Source organism: Moschus berezovskii, chromosome 20 (assembly GCF_049115385.1).
Source record: "Moschus berezovskii isolate FMDL1 chromosome 20, NW_MosBer_1.0, whole genome shotgun sequence".
Lineage (NCBI taxonomy): Eukaryota > Metazoa > Chordata > Mammalia > Artiodactyla > Moschidae > Moschus > Moschus berezovskii.
Window position 1 is genome coordinate 48,606,649 of NC_142479.1, and position 20,544 is coordinate 48,627,192.

Sequence of the window (20,544 nt, forward strand, 5' to 3'; positions counted from 1 at the left end):
GAGGAGCTTTATGAAAACCCTTGTTCTTGCAAACTCCATTTGCTACCCCGACTCCCAGACCTTCTGGGCAGGGCTAGGATTTCTAGGGCGTTCCTTAGGCTCATCACTTTCAGCTCTTTCTTATAAGGCCTCCAGTGGAATTCAGAGGATGGGTTAGTTACTATAATGGAGATACCCAGCCCCTACTCTCCCACTAGGCACCCTGTAGAAGGTACAGGAAAGATTAAAGGTGGAGGTGGTAGCTGGGAATGGAAAATGATATGTCAGCAGTTTTGTGCCCAGGGTCCTAGAGAATCCTTCTGCGGGTGGCCAGAGAGAACTTAAAGTAGTCCTAGCCGTCTATCCTGCCAGCAGCTCTGATTGCTAACTCACCAGTTCTAATACCAGTGGGTCCGGGAGTCCAGATGCCAGGGTTCCGAAGACAAGTCCCAAAGAGAGATGAGAGCTGGGGGACCACCCCCAACACCAGCCTTTCCTTGCTTTGGGAAGCTGTGTGCCATATGTGAAAAAACCACAAGGCACTTGTGTTGAGTGACCTGGCCCCCAAAAAGATTCTCACAGACCTCTCTGCCCTGCAGAATGGAAGTCCCAAAGTTAGGACCCTTCAGGATCACCTCGGTGGGCCCCTGATAGACCTGAGATGAGTGACCTCAACCAGAACTCCCGGCTGTAGTCCGTTCCAGTGTTGGCCACTCCCTCTGGATGACTCTGTCACACAAGTCCCCATGTCAAGCCAAATTCTGGCTTCTGATAGCCTCCCTTCAAAAGTCCTAGTTCTACACCTCAGGGCCATAGAGAACCAGTCCAGTTTTGCCACTGGAGAATCACCTGGCAACCTGGAGATGGTGGTCATGCATCTTCATGAGAGCCACCTTCTCTTACAAGTGGATCTTCCTTGGAACACTTCAGGGGAGACAATTTCGGGTGGCTGAATTCCAGGATCAGAAACCACCAAACCACAAGGTCACTGGTCATATCTCCCGACTTACAGGTGACTTAGGCCCTGCTCAGGCAACCCACCCAAGTTCCCAGAAGTGAAGTGGCTGGACCTCCCTGGGTGTTGAGGCAGACATGGGAGTTGTGAGGAAGGCTTCTGTTGATCTGATCAGAGTTGAGCATCCAGGGCGGGGTCCCATGCCTGTCTGTCCTGTGTATTAGGTGAGGGGCTTGCACACTGTACATTCCAAAAGGTGGAACCCTTTCAGAAAGTAGTGCCCCCAAATCTAAGTATAGTGTGTGGCTGGGGATGGTGGATATACCTTTGCAAGGTTTTTCAGACCTGAGATATGACTCACCTGTGAGACATGTCAAGTGGCTATGGGCAAGGCTATGTGAGGTATTACCCTAGTCCAGCCCTGCCCCCTTCCCAGTTCCTAAGAGCTTGAACAGGTTTGCCACAGCCCAACACTTGCCACAGAGGAGGGAAATCAGATGAGGGGGATTTCATCTGGGGGTCCTGTGGCCTATAGGAACAGGGGGTCTTATGGCCTATAGGCACCCTCCCACAGAACCTGCACCAGCCCTGACTACATACCCATCATCTCCCCATTCCCTATGGGGGCGATATAATCAACCCCCCACTCCAGCCTACCACCCAGACCTCACCAAATGGCTGGGAATCATGTTCTCTTTAAAGACCCCAGACAGCCCCAGTAGGACCTCCCCAGATCTCCACAATCTAGCCAGCAACCCACAGCTGCCAGCAGATTCTTAAGACACTCAGAGATACCCAAACTCCCATAGATCTCCTTGGATCTTACCCCTAAAATTTATCATCCTCACCTATAGTCCCAAGACCATCTGGGCCCAACATGCCACCTCCCACAGCTCCTCAGAGACCTGGGACTGCAGCGATTCTGGCAGACCATCGGGCAACTCTACCCCTCCAGACTGAGGAACAGAGGTGTGCAACCTCTCCCCTGAGCTCTGGACCCACTTGTCCGACCTTACCACCTGCTCTTTAACAAACAAAGGGGGCAATAGAAACACCCACCTCATGGGTTTATCATGAGGGTGATGTTGATAATCTGAGAAAAGTGCTCAGTACAGTGCCTAGAGCATGCATGTGTGTGTGTACACACACACACCCGGCCAAGCAGTCTCAGTACAGTAGCTAGTTGATTTTTGTCTCCCCTGGCTGGCCTACCACCACCTCCAGCTCACCAGGTCCAAGTCTGATCTCATCCACTCCCATCCCCCTCTATGTCCAGGGCCTCAAGCCAAGACCTGCGATCATCTAGACCCACCTTCTCCCTCAGTGGCCAGCCAGTCCCCAAACCCTGTCAGTTTCTTCAGTTCTATATCCTTAATAGTTCTCATCGTGATCTTTGATCTTCGTGCCCACCACCATCAACTCAACAGCTTCATGAGGTGTGCCACAGCCTTCAGGCTGCCTTGTGTTCTTCCTAAAATGAAGATCGGAGCCCCTTGCTCCTCTTACTTTTCCCACTATGGCTGGTAGGATAAGGTGCAGTCTCCCCACCCCATGCATCCTTCGTCTTCCTCCCCTTTCCTCCCTGCCCACCCCCAGCCACTGGCGCTTCTGCCCTAGCCTGGCCTGCAGAAGTAGCCAACGCGTCACCTCCTCAGCAGTCCTTCTTCCACACACAGCCCCTGCGCCACCTCCTCAGCCACCCACAGACAAGGAGGGGCTCCCTGGGTGGGCTCGCCCCACCCTGAAGTGTCCTCTGTGAACCCAGGCTCACGGCCCGCTCTCCTGAGGGCCTCTCTGCTCGTCTGTCCCCCTGACAGTGCTGTGAGCCACGATGGCCAGGGCCAGGTCGATTCTGCTCCTCACGGTCCCCTCCCGCTTCAGCGCGCCTAGTTGCTCTGTGGTCGGCCGTTGAATGGATCAGGAGCCCTCACAGGCCTGGCAAGGAGTCAGAAGCCCCGGGCGTCCTGGGATGGGCCGCCTCTCTGGCCGCTCACACCCGCCCGACTCCCCCTGGCCGCGGAGTATCGGCAATTAGAACCCCGTCACCGGGGCCGCCTCCTGGCCCCTGCTCGCGCTGCCTCCGCCCCTCCCTTCCACTCTCCCTCCCTCCACCCGTTCTTTGTCTCCCGCCTCGCCGCCACGCGCCCCCCGCGTTGCCTCTTCCCTGGGGACCCCCGCGGATCCCCGCAGAAGCGACGCTACGAGTATCTGCCTGCCGGGCGGGGGACCCCCGCGTCCAGCCGGGCCCTGCAGGGCGGGAGGCGATTCCTCTCCTTCTCTCTCTCCCTCCCCCACCTCCACTCTCTCTCTCTCTCAGACACACACACACACACACACACACACACACACACACGCACGCACACACGTACGGAGCATCCTCCCCGTCAGGTCTCCTGGTCCTGCCCCGCCCGCCTCGCCTCCTGCTTCCTGCAAACCTCTCTCCGAAATACCCACGCCGCCACGTTTCCTCCGGTTCCAGGACCCCCTTCGCTGACCGCTACCCCTATTCCTGGGATGGAGCGGATGGAGCCAGCCCGGAGCCCCCCGCGGCCGGGGTGACGGTCCCCCACCCCCCTGCCTCTCTCCACCTGGTCCCCGCCCCAAGCACCATGGGCCTGAGGGGTTTCCGAGGCGGCAGATGCTGAAGATGACAGATGCTAGAGGTAAGGGATTGGGACCCCAAGATCCTTAACGTGGACGAGGACGCGGGGTCACTCGGGCTCGTGGTGGGAACCCTAGTGGGGTTGGATGGGGCCAAGAGACAAGGACCTTTCTTCCCTCATCCCTAGGGGGGCTGCGGCGAGGTAGGGTGCTGGGCTGCCAGGGGAGCGGGTGGAGATAGGATCTGTGTCCCTAATCCTCTCCCTCAGCCCGCTGCCTGGAGAAATTAATTTAAAAAAACAAACTGGTGTTGGGGGAGGGGTGAAGCTTAACTCCTTCTTGCCTGGTGAGGAGTTGGACTGATGGATTGAACAGAAGTAGCCACTTGGCTCTGATTGGGGCATAAGGTCCCTGGGATGCAGAAGATGCCCTGTTCTCCATCACACCCCATCTCCAGTGGTGCTTGTGAGGGGACAGATGGACTCTTGCCAGATGCCCCCAGCCTGGGCCTTGTGGGAGGGGGTCACCACTTTCTCTAGCTCTACACTGCCACCTGAGCCCTAGCCTCCTCTCCCAAACACCCCTCTTCAGGCTTTTCCAGTTGCACTTCTCTCTTGGGTTCCTTCTCCTCTTCCAGAGCCCCTTTCCTCCTCCCTGCTCCACTGGGGGTTGCCCCTCCCCTGGCAGCTTTCTGCACCCCTCCCCAGGGCCTCACTCAGGGCTGCTGGAGCCCGTCTCTCCTGCTTCCCCTACCCCTGCCGCCGCCGCCGCTGCTGCTCCCTGGCTCATTTCTTTCTTGCTCTTTCTTCCTCCTCCCTGCAGCTCTGTGGGCGAACACTCCACCAACCTGTCCGTCTCTGTCCTACACTCCATTCCCTCTTCAGGACTTGTGGACACTTTATTTCTCCTTCTCCTTCCTCTGGGTCCCAGGGAAGTCAGAGTTCACCTGCCTCCCTTTCTCCTAGGGAAGGGATAAATGCTACTGGTGTTCTTCCTCTGGGAACTGGGAAGTTTGGGAAGGAAGGAGTGGCCTGCAAGAGTTAGAGCCCACAGTGTGTCCAGAGAACAAGTTCATCTCCACTTTGTAGTGCTTACCTGGTTTGAATGTAAGTGAGTATGGTGTGTGTGTGTAGGAGTATAGACTTGCAGGAGTGTAAATGGGGGGTTCTCTAATTTTGCAAGGTTCAGTTTTGAAAGGTGGTGTAGGAGGGGCCTGGAGACATCCTTATGTCATGCTTCCCAGAGTTCCCCATGGGACAGAACAAGGAAGGTCTCCCATACACACCTCAGGGATTTATTTGTTAAAGAAAGCAGTTTGTGCTGAATCAGAATGTATTGGGTGCTGGTGTGAGTTGGAAGCCCCAGCTCACCCCAGAGGGTATCTAAAAGAGTGTGGCGTCCACAATAGGGTCTCATTCCTAGACTGGGATCTTGAATAAAGAGCACTTGGGCTTTGCATTGGCTTCCTAGGTGACAGTAGTGGTAAAGAACCTACCTGCCAATGCAGGAGACATAAGAGACATGGGTTTGACCCCTGGGTCGGGCAGATCCCCTGGAGGAGGGCATGGCAACCCACTCCAGTATTCTTGCCTGGAGAATCCCATGGAGAGGAGCCTGGCAGGCTACAGTCCTTAGGGTTGCAAAGAGTCAGCTATGACTGAAGTGACTGAGCACACACACGCAGGCTTTCCACTCTCAAGTTGTCTAAAAGAAGCAGCAGCACTGCTGCCCTCAGGAAGCCTCCATTCTGATGGGAGAGGCAGTTTTTCTCTTCAGAGAGTCCCCGCTGATGGGAATACTGGCCCCTCTCCTCAGGAGCTCCTGTCTGATGTGGGGGAGATGTGACCTAGTTAGGGAATCAATGAAGTATGAAAAATTACTCATTTCCTAGTGGCAGGGAAGGGTGGATTTAGAAATTATATAAACGAATGAGGGGAGTAATGGCTCTCTAGGACAGCTTTCTGGTGGAGGTGGCAGCTGGGTCCTGGTCAGATGAGATTTTGCGACTGAATGAGGGAGTCTGGTTCCTTCTTTGGTGCAGCCTCCTTTCCCATCTGCCTTGAGGACAGGAAGAGGAGGTCTAGAACTTCTTTGTTACTAGCACCCAGAATTCAAAAATGGAAGAGAGTTCTTGGAGACTCCATATCCCTGGCCCCTTCTTACACCTCACTTCCTGCTGGTAGCCCCAGTGTCCGCGGAGCCTGGGGTGGACACCATTTTGACGTACCCAGTTTTAGTGAGTATGGGTCAGTTCCCCTACTCTGCCCATCCTGTGCCTTCTCCCAGCAGTGTTCCTTCCTTATAAGTAGGCTTCAAGGCTGCAGATCACCACCCAGGATAGAGCTGAGGGGATCAAGGTTGCGTTCGGCCTCTTACCTCTTGCATCTCAGTTTTCCCATCTGTAAAGTGGGGATACTAAGAATCCCAAGCCTGGCCAGCACGCAGTGAGATGATATCTATGTGATAACAGAAGAGGAGAGTTGGAAAAGAACTCAGCAGGCATGTGTTCTAGCTTTCCTAAATGTGTCAAATGTATGCTCCAATCCAGGGCTCTGCCCTTCTCATGGGGACTTGAGAGTTAGAAATAATTGGAGATCATGTCCCAGCCATGTAGTGTGCTCCTGACCCTGAGCTTCTTCCTTCTCCCCTCATCTGCTATCCATACCTGCCTCTCCAACACCCAGGCCTTGGTTTAGGGAATCCTACATCTGCTAGGAAGCCTGCCCAAACTGTTTCAACTACATGTATCCTGCTTCCCCACCTGCCCTTCCTTTCCTACATCCTATAAACAAAACAAAACCCCTATCCACCCAACTTCTTGCCAGAACATGCATGATGCATCATAGCGATTTGGCCATCCACTGTTCTGCTGTGGGTACTCTTTATACCCTTCTGCGTCTGTGAGTCTGTCGAGAACTGTGAGAACTGTGAGTTTGGTAAGAACAGAGGCCCTGCTGATGATGCCAGCTTCCTGAACAGCTCATGTTCAGGAAGACAGGTGGTGACTGCACCAGTGATGACAGTGCAGGGAGACAGGACTGGGTGATGGGTGGGACGATGGCTGAGTGGATGGTATAAACTGATGGATGTAGAAATGGGTAGACGGTTGAATAGGGTGGATGGTGGATGACCGGCGGAATGAATGGGTGAATAGGCAAGTGGATGCACAGATAAGTAGGGAGGGAGGTAGATGAGCAGATGGAAGAACCTGGGTTCTGGTTCTGATTTTGCCACAACTTATTATGTGATCTTAGGTCAATCATTCTTCCATCTGTTTCTTTATTTGTAAAAGGAGAGGATTGGATTTAATAGTCTTCAAGATTTCTCCCAGATTTGATGTCGGACAGTTTATGATAATTAAATGTTTTAAGAAAATGCTAATGATGGAAAGGCCCAGGATGGTGAAGGGGAGATGTTCGGTGACCTGTGTGGAGGCAAATCAGCTCAGACTGGGGCCACGGGAGAGCCTGTTGTCTGCACCTTGGACTTGCTCTGTCTCCTGCCCAAGCCCAGAATCTGGGGTATGGTTCAGATGGTTTCTCTTCAAGGGGCTGGAGGAAGAGTTGTAAAGGAAGGTGAGGGACTAGAAGGCCAGGAACAGGTAGCCATTGGCAGCTCCCTTACCTCCACCAACCGTGGTCTATTTCCTTCTTATCCATGGTTCTTTTTCCTCTCTCTCTTATCCTCCCAGCTCTCTCGAGTCATGGCTTCTTCAAAACTCCGAGAACCTGTGGATGAGGTTTTTGGTAAGTACTGTTTGACTCTATCTCTAGCCAAGGCTAAGAGGTTTTGAGGGAGGGGCAGTCCTGGGGACTTCAGCGTATGTGTATTTTGGCCTTAAAGTCTGAGTCTTTGTCACCACTATCTGAGTAGATATCCAGTTACAACAACAATAATGGTAATAAGGGTCCCCGTTTATTAAGTGCTTGTCTCATGCCAGGGACTAGGCTAGCGCCGCCATTTCACATGCCCGCTATCCCATTTGTTATTCAATCACTACCTCCTGTCCGACACTTTGTAACCCCATGAACTGCAGTACACCAGGCTTTCCTGTCCTTTACTATCTCCCTGAGTTTGTTCAGATTCATGTTCATTAAGTTGGTGATACAATCTAACCATCTCATCCTCTGCCACCTGCTTCTCATTTTGCCTTACATCTTTCCCAGCATCAGGGTCTTTTCCAATGAGTCAGCTCGTCACATCAGGTGTCCAAAGTATTGTAGCTTCAGCTTCAGCATCAGCCCTTCAAATAAATATTCAGGGTTGATTTCCTTTAGGATTGACTAGTTTGATCTCCTTGCAGTCCAAGGGACTCTCAAAAGTCTTCTCCAATATCACAATTCAAAAGCATCAGTTCTTTGGCACTCAGCCTTCTTTATGGTCCAGCTCTCACATCTGTACATGACTACTGGATAAGCCATAGCTTTGGCTATGCAGATCTTTGTAGGCAAAGTGGTATCTCTGCTTTTTAATATGCTGTCTAGTTTTGTCAAAGCTTTCCTTCCAAGAAGCAAGTATCTTTTAATTTCATGGCTGCAGTCATTGTCTGCAATGATTTTGGAGCCCAAGAAAATAAAATCTGTCACTGTTTCCACTTTTTCTCCTTTTATTTGCCATGAAGTGATAGGACCAGGTGCCATGATCTTAGTTTTTTCAATGTTGAGTTTCAAGCCAGCTTTTTCACTCTCTTCTTTCACCCTCACCGAGAGACTCTTTAGTTCCTCTTGACTTTCTGCCATCAGAGTGGTAACATCTGCATATCTGAGGTTGTTGATATATTTCTCCGCAATCTTGACTCCAGCTTGTGATTCATCCAGCCTGGATTTCACATGATGTACTCTGCACAGAAGTTAAACAAGCAGGGTGATAATATACAGTTTTGTCGTACTCCTTTCCTAATTTTGAACCAGTTGGTTGTTTCATGTCTGGTTCTAACTGTTGTTTCTTGACCCACATACAGGTTTCTCAGGAGGCAGGTGAGGTGGTCTGATATTCCCATCTCTTTAAGAATTTTTCACAGTTTGTTGTGATCCACACAAAGGCTTTAGTCTAGTCAGTGAAGCCAAAGTAGATGTTTTTCTGGAATTCCCTTGCTTTCTTCATGATCCAAAGAAAGTTGGTAATTTGACCTCTGGTTCCTCTGCCTTTTCTAAACCCAGCTTGTACATCTGAAAGTTCTTAGTTCATGTAGTACTGAAGGATTTTTAGTATAACCTTGCTAGCATGTGAATTGAGCACAATTTTACTGTAGTTTGAACATTCTTTGGCATTGTGCTTCTTTGGGCTTAGAATGAAAACACCTTTTCCAGACCTGTGACCACTGCTGAGTTTTCCAAATTTGCTGACATATTGAGTGCAGCACTTTAATAGCATCATCTGTAGGATTTTAAACAGCTCAGCTGGCATTCCATCACTTCCACTAGCTTTGTTCATAGTAATGCTTCCTAAGGCCCATTTAACTTCACACTCCAGGATGTCTGGCTCTATGTGAATGACCACACCATTGTGGTTATCTAGGTCATTAAGACCTTTTTTTGTGTAGTTCTTCAGTGTGTTCTTGCCACCTCTTCTTAATCTCTTCTGCTTCTGTTAGGTCCATACCATTTCTGGACCATGTTTTGTCAGAACTCTTCATGATTACCTGTCCATCTTGGGTAGCCCTGCATGGCATGGCTCATAGCATCACTGAGTTACACAAGCCCGTTTGTCATGATAAGGCTGTGATCCATGAAGGGGGTGTATCACTTTAACCCCACAATAATCCTAAGAAGTATACCCATAGAGCAGACATTGAGCCTAGGACACAGAGCGCTGCAGTGACTGGCTTTAAAGATCACATGGCAGTTTAGTGGCAGAGCTGGGACAAGAACTCCAGACTGCCCAACTCCCTGCTGGCAGTCACTGTGCTGTATACCAGGATCCCCCAGCACAGGCAACACAGGTTACCTCTGAGTCCCATAAATAGGGACCTCATCTACATGATGTGCAGGAAAATAAAAAATGCATAACGCACTTAGCATCTACACTCCCAAGGCACCCAGGATCGACCCCCTCTGTTCTGAGATGCGTGGACTCCCCCACACACACCCTATGATTTGCCTCCTGCAGTCTTTTTATTGTGTGGATTAGAGATAGACCACTGGGGGGACTGAGTTCCCAGCATGCACCAGGGTGGACAGGCCGTTTCCCAGGTGGATTCAGTGGAGGAGTCAGTGAGCAAAAGAAGGTGGAGGAACGTGGTGGGAGAGGTGGAAGCAGAAAGCTCTATCATGTATGCATCCATCAGGGCTCTCAAGCCGGGAAAGGCTTCTAGGTGTGGAATGCCATAGGGCCTCCAGCGTCTCCTCCCCCGCCTCTCCTCATCTCTACCTTTCTTGGCTTTCCTTCTCCTCCATCCCTGCTCAACTGACTCTCCCCTGCGGATGCCTGGCAATGCCTGGAACTGCTGCCTCCCGGCTTCTGAGGAACTGCTTCCCGCCCCAGCCTCCCTGGGGCCTGTGCGTGAAAGCTTTGCCTTGGGGACTCCCCTAGCCTCAAACAGTCTCTGGGCCTCAGACTCTGAATCTGTCCATCCTCACCCAGGTCCAGCCTGACTCACGACCCGTCACAGGTGAACTCCCCCTTCCTTAGGATTTTCAGCCACCAACCCCAGCCCAACCCTTCCTGTTTTCCTTCTCCCCAACCTGCTGAGGTAGCTGCCAGCCTGGCCAGCTTCCTGAAGAGAAAGGTGATGAAATATTTACGACTTCCTACAGCCCAGGGCTGGCTAACTCCCAGGGGGAGAGGGAGAGGGAGAGAGAGATGGAAGGAGGGATGGAAGGAGGTGAGAGGGGCCTGGTAGATCAAGGCACCAGGAGAGAAGCTGGCCCCATCTTGCCTCGGAAATCCTCAAGCCCCTTAGGAGTGCCTTTGCTCCCTAGACCCTCCACAGTAAGATGACCATGATTTGACGTGGCCCAGATTCAGGTACAGAGGGCCGTTCTACTTGGCCCAGGGCAGCTGGACACTAGCTAACGCTGGACTGGTTGAGGATGCTCATCAGCTGCCTACCAGCCATCCTGCCTACTGTCTTTCGCTCCCTCTGCACTCTGGGCCAAACTTTGCTCTCTGAGGAGAGTAAGTGCCTGTAAACTAAGGGATTGAATTCACAAGTCTCTCCATCTCTGCCTCAGAGGAGGTAGGGAGGGCTTGGTAATTACTCGCTGAGCCTTTGGAGCCAGGCTGCCTATAACCCTGGCTTGCTCTTCACCAGCCCTATCAGTTCAGTTCAGTTACTCAGTCATGTCCAACTTTTTGTGACCCCATGGACTGCAGCATGCCAGGCTTCCCTGACCTTCACCAACTCCCGGAGCCTGCTCAAACTCATGTCCATCGAGTCAGTGATGCCATCTAGCCATCTCATCCTCTGTCGTCCCCTTTTCCTCCTTCCTTCAATCTTTCCCTGCATCAGGATCTTTTCAAATGAGTCAGTTCTTCGCATCAGGTGGCCAAAGTATTGGAGCTTCAGCTTCAGCATCAGTCCTTCCAACGAATATTCAGGATTGATTTCCTTTAGGATAGACTGGTTAGATCTCCTTGTATTCCAAGGGACTCTCAAGAGTCTTCTGCAATACCACAGTTCAAAAGCATCAATTCCTCGGCACTCAGCTTTCTTTATGGTCCAACTCTAACATCCATACATGACTACTGGAAAAATCATAGCTTTGACTAGATGGACCTTTGTCAGCAAAGTAATGTCTCTCCTTTTTAATAAGCTGTCTAGATTTGTCATAGCTTTTCCAGCCCTATACCCTCAGGCAGATTAAGGCTGCCCTGAGAATTCCTGGAGTCTCCTTGGGTTGTGGCGAGGTTTAAATGAGCTAGTAGTTATAAAACAGTTAGGACACTTGCGCGCGCGCACACACACACACACACACACTGTCGCACACACAATGTTCTATGCCTGTTAGTGTAATGAACAAAATAGAGAAACATCTGCCTTCATGTAGCTGACATTTTAATGACATTTAGACAATAAACTAAATAACAATAACATATATGGTATGCCAGAGAATGATAAATGATATAGGAAAAAATTTAGCTGTAGGTTTTGGGGATATTCTAAATTGAGTGGTCTCAGCGGGAGAAAGCATTTAAGCAGAGACCTGAAGGAGCTGAAAGAAGGAACTGTGCAGAAATCTATGGCAAGAGCCCTGCAGGAAAGGGAAGGGGAAGTGCAAAGATCCCTGAGGTGCAGGATAGCTTATACAAGGAAGAGCCAGGGTGGCTGGAGCAGAGGGACGGAGAGGGAGAACGTTTCTGAACAGCCTGAGTCTAAAGGCCATGCTGAGAACTCAGCTTCTTCCTGTGTGAGATGGAAGTCAGTGGAGGTTCTGAGTGGAGGGAGGAAGGAGTAACACGAGCTGACACGTTGTATCAGGATCCCTCTGGCTGCTGGGTTGGAAATAGACTGTACATGGGAAAGGAAGGCATAGGGAAGACTAGCTGGGAGGATCTGTAATAATGGAGTCAAGAGGTGATGGTGACCTACACCAGGGATGCTGTGTGTTCTCCTACTCCTTTCCTCTCCCCTCCTTTCTCCCCACATGTAGGCATGTATGTAAGTGTGTGTATACGAAGACACATATACACAATATTTTATTGTGGAAAATCAAAAGTAGAGACGAGCACAAAGTCCCCCATCATACACTTATGTACTCATCACTCAGCCTCAAGTATCATCAACTCATGGACAGTCTTGTTTCATCTACATCCCCTTCTTCCTCTCTTCCCTCCTGATTTCCTGGATTATTTTCAACCTAATCCAAAACATCATGTCATTTCACCATAAATATCTCGGCATGTTATATATATTTCCAAAGTAGAGCTAACAGGAATTGTGGTTGGATCAGTTTGTAGGGTAGGAGGGAGAGGGAGGAATCAAGGGTGACTCCACGGTTTGACCTTAGCAGCTGGAAGAATGGAGCTGTCATTCATCGAGATGGGTAGACTGGCAGCTTGTGGGGTGAGGATGTCAGGAGTCCAGCTGTAACATGTACATTGAAGATGTCCATTGGACATCCAAGTGGAGGTGTCAAGTAGGGAGCTGGACCCATGAATTACCAACTGGGTCTAGGTCTGAGAGGACTTCCCTTGTGACTCAGCCGGTAAAGAATTAGCCTGCAGTGTGGGAGACATGGGTTCAATCCCTGGGTTGGGAAGATCCCCTGGAGAAGGGAAGGGCTACCCACTCCAGTATTCTGGCATAGAGAATTCCATGGACTGTATAGTCCAGGGGGTCGCAGAGAGTCGGACTCGACTGAGTGACTTTCACTCACTTCACCAAGTCTGAGAAGGCGCCTGGGTAGACAGTGGGGTCTTTCACAGAGCCAGGGACAGAGTCTGAGGCAAGATGGTGCATTCGTTCAATGGACTGAGTTTGAGGTGCCTGGGTGCTTTAGATGTGGCAGGTGCTCAGACTTGGAATTCAGGGGAGGAATCAGAGCTGGAAATAGATCCAGGTGGTAGTTCAGCCACTGGGGTGATTTAAGGGGTGTCTGCAGACAAGAGAAAGAGGAGCAGGCAAAGCAGGGCAGGCATGAGTGATGGGATGGGGTCCCTGAGATCACAGAGGGTGGAGTGGTGAAGAAAGGTCTTAAGCCATGATGGTCTGGGAAGAACGCTTTCTGCCTGGAGAAACTCAGGGACACTGCAGAGAAAAGTCTGTATTCTAGGGTGGAACAAATGGAAAGTGACACTCGGAGCTGGGGGGTTTATGCGTAATCTGTTGGGTTTGCCTTCTCTTCCACCATGTCCTCATCCAGGACCTAGCCCTGGGCCATGTACCCCAGGACAGGAGAGAGAGGCTTCAGGGGTCTGTGGGCTTTCCTCTTTGCCACTGGCTTAGAGGGGTCCCTCTAGTTAACTGCGAGTCATCTAGCTGCTCTGCAGTACTGTCTGTGAGTTTGGTCCTGATCATGGCACAGAAAGCCGGCATCCCCAGCAGGGTCAGTCTCGGGAGCAGGACTGTGTGAGCGTGCTCAGTCGCTCGGTCATGTCCAACTCTTTGCGATCCCATGGACTGTAGCCCACCAGGCTCTTCTGTCCACGGAATTTTCCAGGCAAGAATACTGGAGTGGGTTGCCAGTCCTTCCCCCAGAGGATCTTCCCAACCCAGGGACTGAAACTGTCTTTTGTGTCTCCTACATTGGTAGGTGAATACTTTATCACTGCACCACCTGGAGCCAGAGCTAGACTAGCCAGGCTCAAATCCCAGACTGTTGCTAGCTGCGGGCCTCAGGCATGAGACTTGACCTCTCTGATCCTCAGTTTGCTTAGCTGTGAAATGGGAATAAAAGCTATCCCTAGCCTGGGGGTTGTTCTGAGTAGACAAGGTGATGAATGTACATTCTGACACGTAGTTGGCGCTTCTTCAGTGATGGCCATTACAGCTGTGCTCTCTCCAGCCTCATCGTCCAGTCCCTCCCTCCACAAACCTGCCCTCTCATTGCTCTGGAGATGTCCTGCCCCTAGCTTCCCTTCCTCTCAGCATAGCATATTCCAGTTTTGCCAGCCTCCTCTCTTGTAAACTCCCAGACAGACCTAAAGACCCAGCTTTGGTGTTTCCTCCTCCAAACAGGACAGTCCTGTCCTCTGTGCCTGGGAGAGGGTCTATCACACACTGTATGTACAAGCTGACATCTCCAGCTCCCTAGGAGACTGTGAGAGACTCGGTTTTCCATCTCATTGGACTACCAGTGCCCAATACTCAGAGACATTGTTGAATGCCCTGGTGTGCCTGCAGGTGGCCACTTGAGGTGGGCCTCTGGGCGTGTTGTCCTTATGTATCTCGTCTCTGTCCCTCTTCCCTGGTTTGCAGACCTGGACTTGGCAGTGCCAGAAACCGTCAGACTGGACAGCAGTTTACACAAGGCCCGGGCCCAACTACTGGCCAAGGGCCGGAGACACCGGCCCTCTCGCTCCAGGCTTCGGGACAGTGCCAGCTCTGCAGAGGATGGTGAAGGCTCCGATGGGCCTGGAGGCAAGGTTGGGGCAATCCCCTCAATCACCATACCCTACCCACCCTTCTTGCCCCTTCTTGCCCCTGGATAATCCCTCCAAACCACTCTTCCAGGGAAACCACACCCCTAGACTTCTCATATAACAAGGCTGACAAATATTAGCTGCAGCTCAATTCTGGCTCATTTCATCCTTTCAAGGAAGGTATTACCCCATTTTCCAGACGAGGAAACTGAAGCTCTAAGAGGTTCACTAACAAAGTCACACAGTTAGTAAGTGAAGGAGGCCCGATGCAGCCCCTGCCTCTGTGACCAGAAGATCCATCTCTCACTGCTCGCTGCCCAGCCACCCCTCGGCCCAAGGCACGAGGAAGCCCTTCCTCCAGGCCGGGCCGGGAAGAGGGGAAGAGGGTAGGCGGTGAGCAGCTGCCCCTCCTCCAGGGAACCGACAGCTGCGGGAGCCCCCTGCACCGGCTGCGCTCGCCTCTGCACTCGGGCCCGGGGTCCCCAGCGGGGGGCTCCTTCTGCCTGGAGCCCCCGGGATTGCGGCGCAGCCTGGACGAGGACGAGCCGCCGCCCTCACCGCTCGCACGCTACCGGCCCCTGCACAACGCCGCCTCGCACGAGGGTCTGGCGGCCGCCTCCTGCTCGCCGCCCCGCTCCGCTGCCTCCTCCGACAGCTCGCCCAGCTTCGTGCGCCGCCACCCTCGCGCCGAGCCGCACAGCGAAGGTGAGCAGCGGCCGGCGCGGCGCCCCCTGCCGGCAAGCACGCCTTCGGGCGCCGAAGCACTTGACCGGACCTCGGGTTTGGCACCGGGTGGCTCAGGGGAGATGGGGAAAAAAGACCACGGTTCATTCATTTATTTCCAGAGAGTCTTAATGTGTACCAGACACTGGCTGGGCACTGGGACACACAAAAGAGCAAGCAGATGCTGTCCTCGTCCTCGCGAGGCTTATAGGTTCTAGGGGAAGCAGTCAAATAATTCCTTATAGTTTGAGGGGAAGCAATCCCTTAATTAAATGTATAGGTAGGTACAAGGTGTATTGAGTGCTATTCAAGAAAGGGCGGGAGGACATTTATCAGGTTGAAAACATCCTGGGAGCAGTTTGGAGCCTCCTGCAAGGCTTCTTGAGGAAGTGACATGTGAGCCAAGATTAGAAGGTTGGTTACAATTTGGTCAAGATAAAATTAACAGTAAAGAGTAGTGATCCCTACTTTTCCAGAGTGGTTTATGGTTTGTATAAGGCTTTCATAAACATCTTATTCAGTTCAGTTCAGTCGCTCAGTCATGTCCCACTCTGCAATCCCATGGACTGCAGCATGCCAGGCTGTTAGGTCTCATGAAATAAGCAGTGTTATTAGTCCCATATTTGAGATGCAGGAAGCTCAGAGAGGTAGTGACTTGTCCTAGGTAACACAGCTAGTGAAGGGCATCAGAGTAAGGTTGCCTGATTCTAAGTCCAGAGAATTTCTATCAGCTTATTGGAAGTTGGAAGAGGCAGACAAGCCACCACATAGGCTATTTCCTTCCTTTTCTTCCTCGAAAGATGACAGCCGGGATGCCAGCCCACCTGAGCCTGCCAGCCCTACCATTGGCCTGGATAAGAAGACTCGCCGAAAGTTCCTGGACCTGGGGTGAGTGACCAGAAACAAAGGCTTGGGAACTGGGTAGCACAGTGGGCAGCACTGTTCCACTCCCCATTGCCCTCCCCACAGGGTCACCTTACGCCGAGCATCCACTAGCAAGAGCCGGAAGGAGAAGGGCAGCAACCGTCTGTCCATGGGCAGCAGGTGAGAGGTACCCACAGCCCCTCAGGCACAGCTTCTGCCCGTAACTCCCTGGGGTTCCAGTCCTCTCCTCAGTGCCCACACCCATGCAGCGTGCTCTCTCTGCAGGGAGTCGGTGGAGGGGTCCGGCAGGTCAGGGGGCTCCCCGTTCCTGCCCTTTTCCTGGTTCACAGACAGTGGCAAGGGCTCTGCATCTTCTGGCAGCACCACCTCCCCGTCCTGCTCCCCTAAACGCGAGGGTTTCAGCCCTAAGAAGTCAGCTTCTCAGGTGAGTCCATGGCCTTCTGGCCTCCATATGGGCCCCCAGACTCAGGTGACATGAGGACATATTTCACCCTGGCTTGGGCATTCCTGGAGTCCGTTTGTCCATCCAAGGAGCCATTCGATGATCATTCACTCATCCAGTCTCTCGAGTTCAGGCATTCACTTGTTCACTTGTTTGTATGCTGAGTGGTTCCTTTGTTGATTCATTTATTCATTGCTGTCTCCATTCAACACACGTAACTGAGCACTATGATCCCTGGTTCACACCCAGTCTGAGGGCTCCTCTCTTCCTGCTAACTCTTCTGCCCGGCTCAGTTCTGACTCCACATCCTGTATTAGGAGCTGGACTACGTGTGGTACAGTGAGGCTGGGGGAACAGAGATGAACAGATGCAACCTCGCTAGTGCTTGGAAAGTTCACAACCCTGTGGATGAAGTGAGCCCGAGGAACAGAAGCAACGAGCACCTATTTATGTTCACTAGGATTCTGCGGCCTCCAAAGCTCCAAAAGCATTTTTGTTTGCCCTCACAAGGGTTCAGTGAAGTAGGGAGGGCAGGCACACTCATCCCTATCGTGAAGTGAAGTGAAAGTCACTCAGTCGTGTCTGACTCATGCAACCACATGGACTGTACAGTTCATGGAATTCTCCAGGCCAGAATACTGGAGTGGGTAGCCATTCCCTTCTCCAGGGGATCTTCCCAACCCAGGGATTGAACCCAGGTCTCCCGCATGGCAGGCAGATTCTTTACCAGCTGAGCCACCAGGGAAGCTCATATTGTACAGATGGGCAAATGCAGGCTCAGACTGAAGGGAATTGCCTACAGACAACTGGATTTAGATGCCAGGCTCTAATGACCCCCGGCCCTGTGCTTGTTCTATGATTCTGTTCCTGTGTGCAGCCAGGTCCGAGAAGATCAGAAAACTGTAAATCCAGGGGAGAGAGGGTCCCTCTCCCACACCCTCCCTCCATCCCTCCCTTTCTTCGATTGTGCTGGGCCCTGGGGAACAGACACAGCCCAGGCCCTCGTAGAGCTCAGAGTCCAGTGAAGACACATCTAACCAGGCTTTTATAAGCCAGGGTGCTGGAGGCCATGCTGGAGAGGCTCGAGGCAGGAACACCTGACCCAGCCCGGGGGAATCCCAGTCGGCTGTCAAGGAAGCGACACCAGTCTGACCTCCATTCCTGCTCACTGCTCAGTTCTAGCCCTGCAGCCTTGCTCTGTGTGCCTGCCCAGCTCCTGGTTCACATCCAAGGGCCCTGAGGAACTCCTGGTGCCTGGCCCTGGACTTCAGCTCCATCTGAATGGGGATGGTGGGTTGCTGCTTTGGGCTAGAGGTGAGCTCTCTCCTCAGCGGTATGCCCCCTTTCCATCCAGGAATCCACCCTGAGTGATGATTCCACACCCCCCAGCAGCAGCCCCAAGATCCCCAGTGGTCCCCGGCAGGCGGCCAAGTGTTCCTACCCCTACCATACTCTGTCCCAGTCTTCCGATGAGGTAAGCCGGCCCTGACCTCCGACACAGCCAGGTGTGTGGGCCACAGGGCACACCTTGTCCCCTCACTCTCCTTGGTCTCCACCCCAGTTCCTGGATGAGCCTCTTCCCACTGTCTACCACTGGACCAGTCAGCAGGTGGGCCAGTGGCTGCAGAGCCTCCACCTGGAGCAGTATGCTGCTGAGTTTGCCGCGCGGCAGGTAGACGGACCACAGTTACTGCAGCTGGATGGAAGCAAACTGAAGGTGGGTTGGGGTGGGGGAGCTACCACCCAGCTGGATCCCTGAGGCAGCCTTCAAGGATTGGGATCCCCTCATCCTGACCTTTCCACTCCCTTAAGACCACTGCCCTGACCCCTGACCTCTAGCAAGATCCTTGACCTTTGCTCTCCAGCATGGATTCCCTCCCAGTCTTGACTCCAGCCCAATACCTCAGTCTGACCTTTGAGCTCCAGCCAAAGTCTTCAGGTTGACCTCTGACCTTGAGGACTAGCCTATCATCTGACTCTTGACTCTAATGAGCCTCCCCTGGTCATCTCATCTGAACTTTGGAGTCTTCATCTCTAAAAGTCTTGGAGGCTGGTGGGTTGTGGGAGGAAACTAGGGGGAGGCAGGGAGGGTGTCAGAGGTGGTGCTCTGAACTCTGTTCTGGGGGTTTCTGGCCTGTTGCATCTACTTAGTTGCTTGGGGAAGCAGTGGTGAGGAGAGTCCCCCAGAAGTCTTTGGAACAGGGAGGGGCCTCAGCTACTGACAGGCTGTGTGACCTCGGACAAACTTGCTTCCCATCTCTGGCCTCATGGACTCAGGCAGGGTTATTCCAAGGCTGAAATCCTGAGCTGAGGGATGGGAGCCAAGGATCAGGGTGGGGAAGGGGCAAAGGGCCTGGAACCCTGCACCATTTACCCTCATCTCTCCCACTCACTCCAAGTTTTTTGCCCTGAGGGTCCTGACCCATCAGCAAGCCTGGGAGGTGGAGGCTGAGGGCTGGCAGAGCTCCAGCGAGAATACACCTGGGGCACAGATAACCCCAGGCTTGGGTTGGCCAGGTGTGGGGCTCTGGGGCTCTTCACTTCACCCTTGGATCCCTCCCCCAGAGTCTGGGGCTCAGCAACTCGCATGATCGGGCGCTGGTGAAGCGGAAGTTGAAGGAGCTGGCGTCGGCTGCTGAGAAGGAGCGCAAGGCCCAGGAGAAGGCTGCACGGCAGCGGGAGAAGCTCCGGCGCAGGGAGCAGGAGGCCAAGAAGAGCTAGGGAGATGGGTGGGCAGGCACTGGCACCTGGCGCGGGAAGCTGCTGGGCTCTGCGGGTACAGGCCGCCTTAGGAGGCGGGGCCTGGGCACCAGGCTTGGGTTGGCCTGGCTCCATGCTCTCAGGAGGAACAGCCCTCTCACCTTGTCATCTGTCTGGACCCAGATCCCTCAGAAAGAGAGACCCAGGGGAGAGGACCCAGTAATAAATCCCCTTGCAAGGACTTTTTGGCACAAAGTTCCTGGGGGAAGTGGCAGATTATGGGCAGAGAGGCCAGGGCTGAAGCAAATCAGGGAGCCCAGAGGTGCCTGAGTGATTCTGACCCTGTTCCCTCAGGCCATGGGGGTCCTGGGGCTGCCAGTGAACTAGGAGGCCTGTGTACCTTCCAGAGGCCCTGGGCTCAGAGAGATGGGCTGAGCCTCTCTGAAGCAGCAGGTGGATAGAGTAGTTCCTTTCCAGCTCTCCCAGGTGACTGTGTTGGGAGAGCTCTGCAGGAGGTTGGTGGGCCTGCAGCACGTTGCACTCCGAGCAGACTCCCAGTCTGCAGTCCTCAACAGGAGAGCAGAGGAGCAGCACGATTATCCTTTGTCGTCTTTGCAAGGGCTTTAGGAGAAGGCAGGCAGGGGTCTCAGCGGTAAGATGATGCCCCTGCGGGTCTGCCCCTCCTGAGACCCACACAAAGGCTGGGTTTTGACCGACTCTCCAAGTTGGGCCCATTTCTGCTGCTCCTGCAGAGGCTACCTGGACCCTCCCTGAAGATGGCAAACTCGGGAACTGGTGGGGACAAATGACACCCCCATCAATGCCTGGATGGCCCTTAACTGGTGAATCCTCACCCCAGCCAGGCAGAGAGGCAAAAATCTGGGAGGCCCCCTGAAAGCTGCTAAATTGAAAAGGTTCATCAGCCCTCCCCAACCTGTCCTGGTTCTTATCAGGGCCTCCATGGGCTCCAGAACTGGCAGACAGGAGGGGTGGGGCCTGCTCCCTGGGTAGGGGTGGAAGCCATCCCAGCAGCCCAGGGAAGGTCTCTGTCCTTCTAGGGTGAGTGTGTCCAGGCATGGTGCTGGCCAGCAGCTAGCCCAGCCTTTGCAGCACTGGCCAGAGTTAGCAGTAAGGTCAGAGGCCTTAGACTAGAAACCTCCCTTCACCTCCTCCCACCAGCCTGGAGCAGCAGACAGGCCCCCATACACACCCACTCCTCTCGCTCCAGCCCAAGGGC

At 53.0% G+C, this 20,544-nt stretch overlaps 1 protein-coding gene across 2 annotated transcripts; it reads left to right on the forward strand.

Moving 5' to 3' along the window:
* Positions 1–51: 51 nt before the first annotated feature.
* On the forward strand, positions 52–19,328 carry SAMD14 (sterile alpha motif domain containing 14). Of its 2 annotated transcripts, none has more exons than XM_088828984.1 (10): positions 52–924; positions 7,227–7,281; positions 14,394–14,560; positions 14,974–15,262; positions 16,081–16,168; positions 16,250–16,324; positions 16,430–16,589; positions 17,962–18,081; positions 18,169–18,324; positions 19,173–19,328. In XM_088828984.1, the coding sequence occupies exons 1-10, from the start codon at positions 862–864 to the stop codon at positions 19,326–19,328; spliced, it is 1,329 nt and encodes a 442-aa protein (XP_088685110.1). In that variant the 5' UTR covers positions 52–861. The 2 variants fall into 2 exon arrangements, with proteins under 2 accessions (XP_088685110.1, XP_088685109.1); XM_088828983.1 differs by lacking the exon at positions 52–924 and adding an exon at positions 2,836–3,597.
* Positions 19,329–20,544: the final 1,216 nt, after the last annotated feature.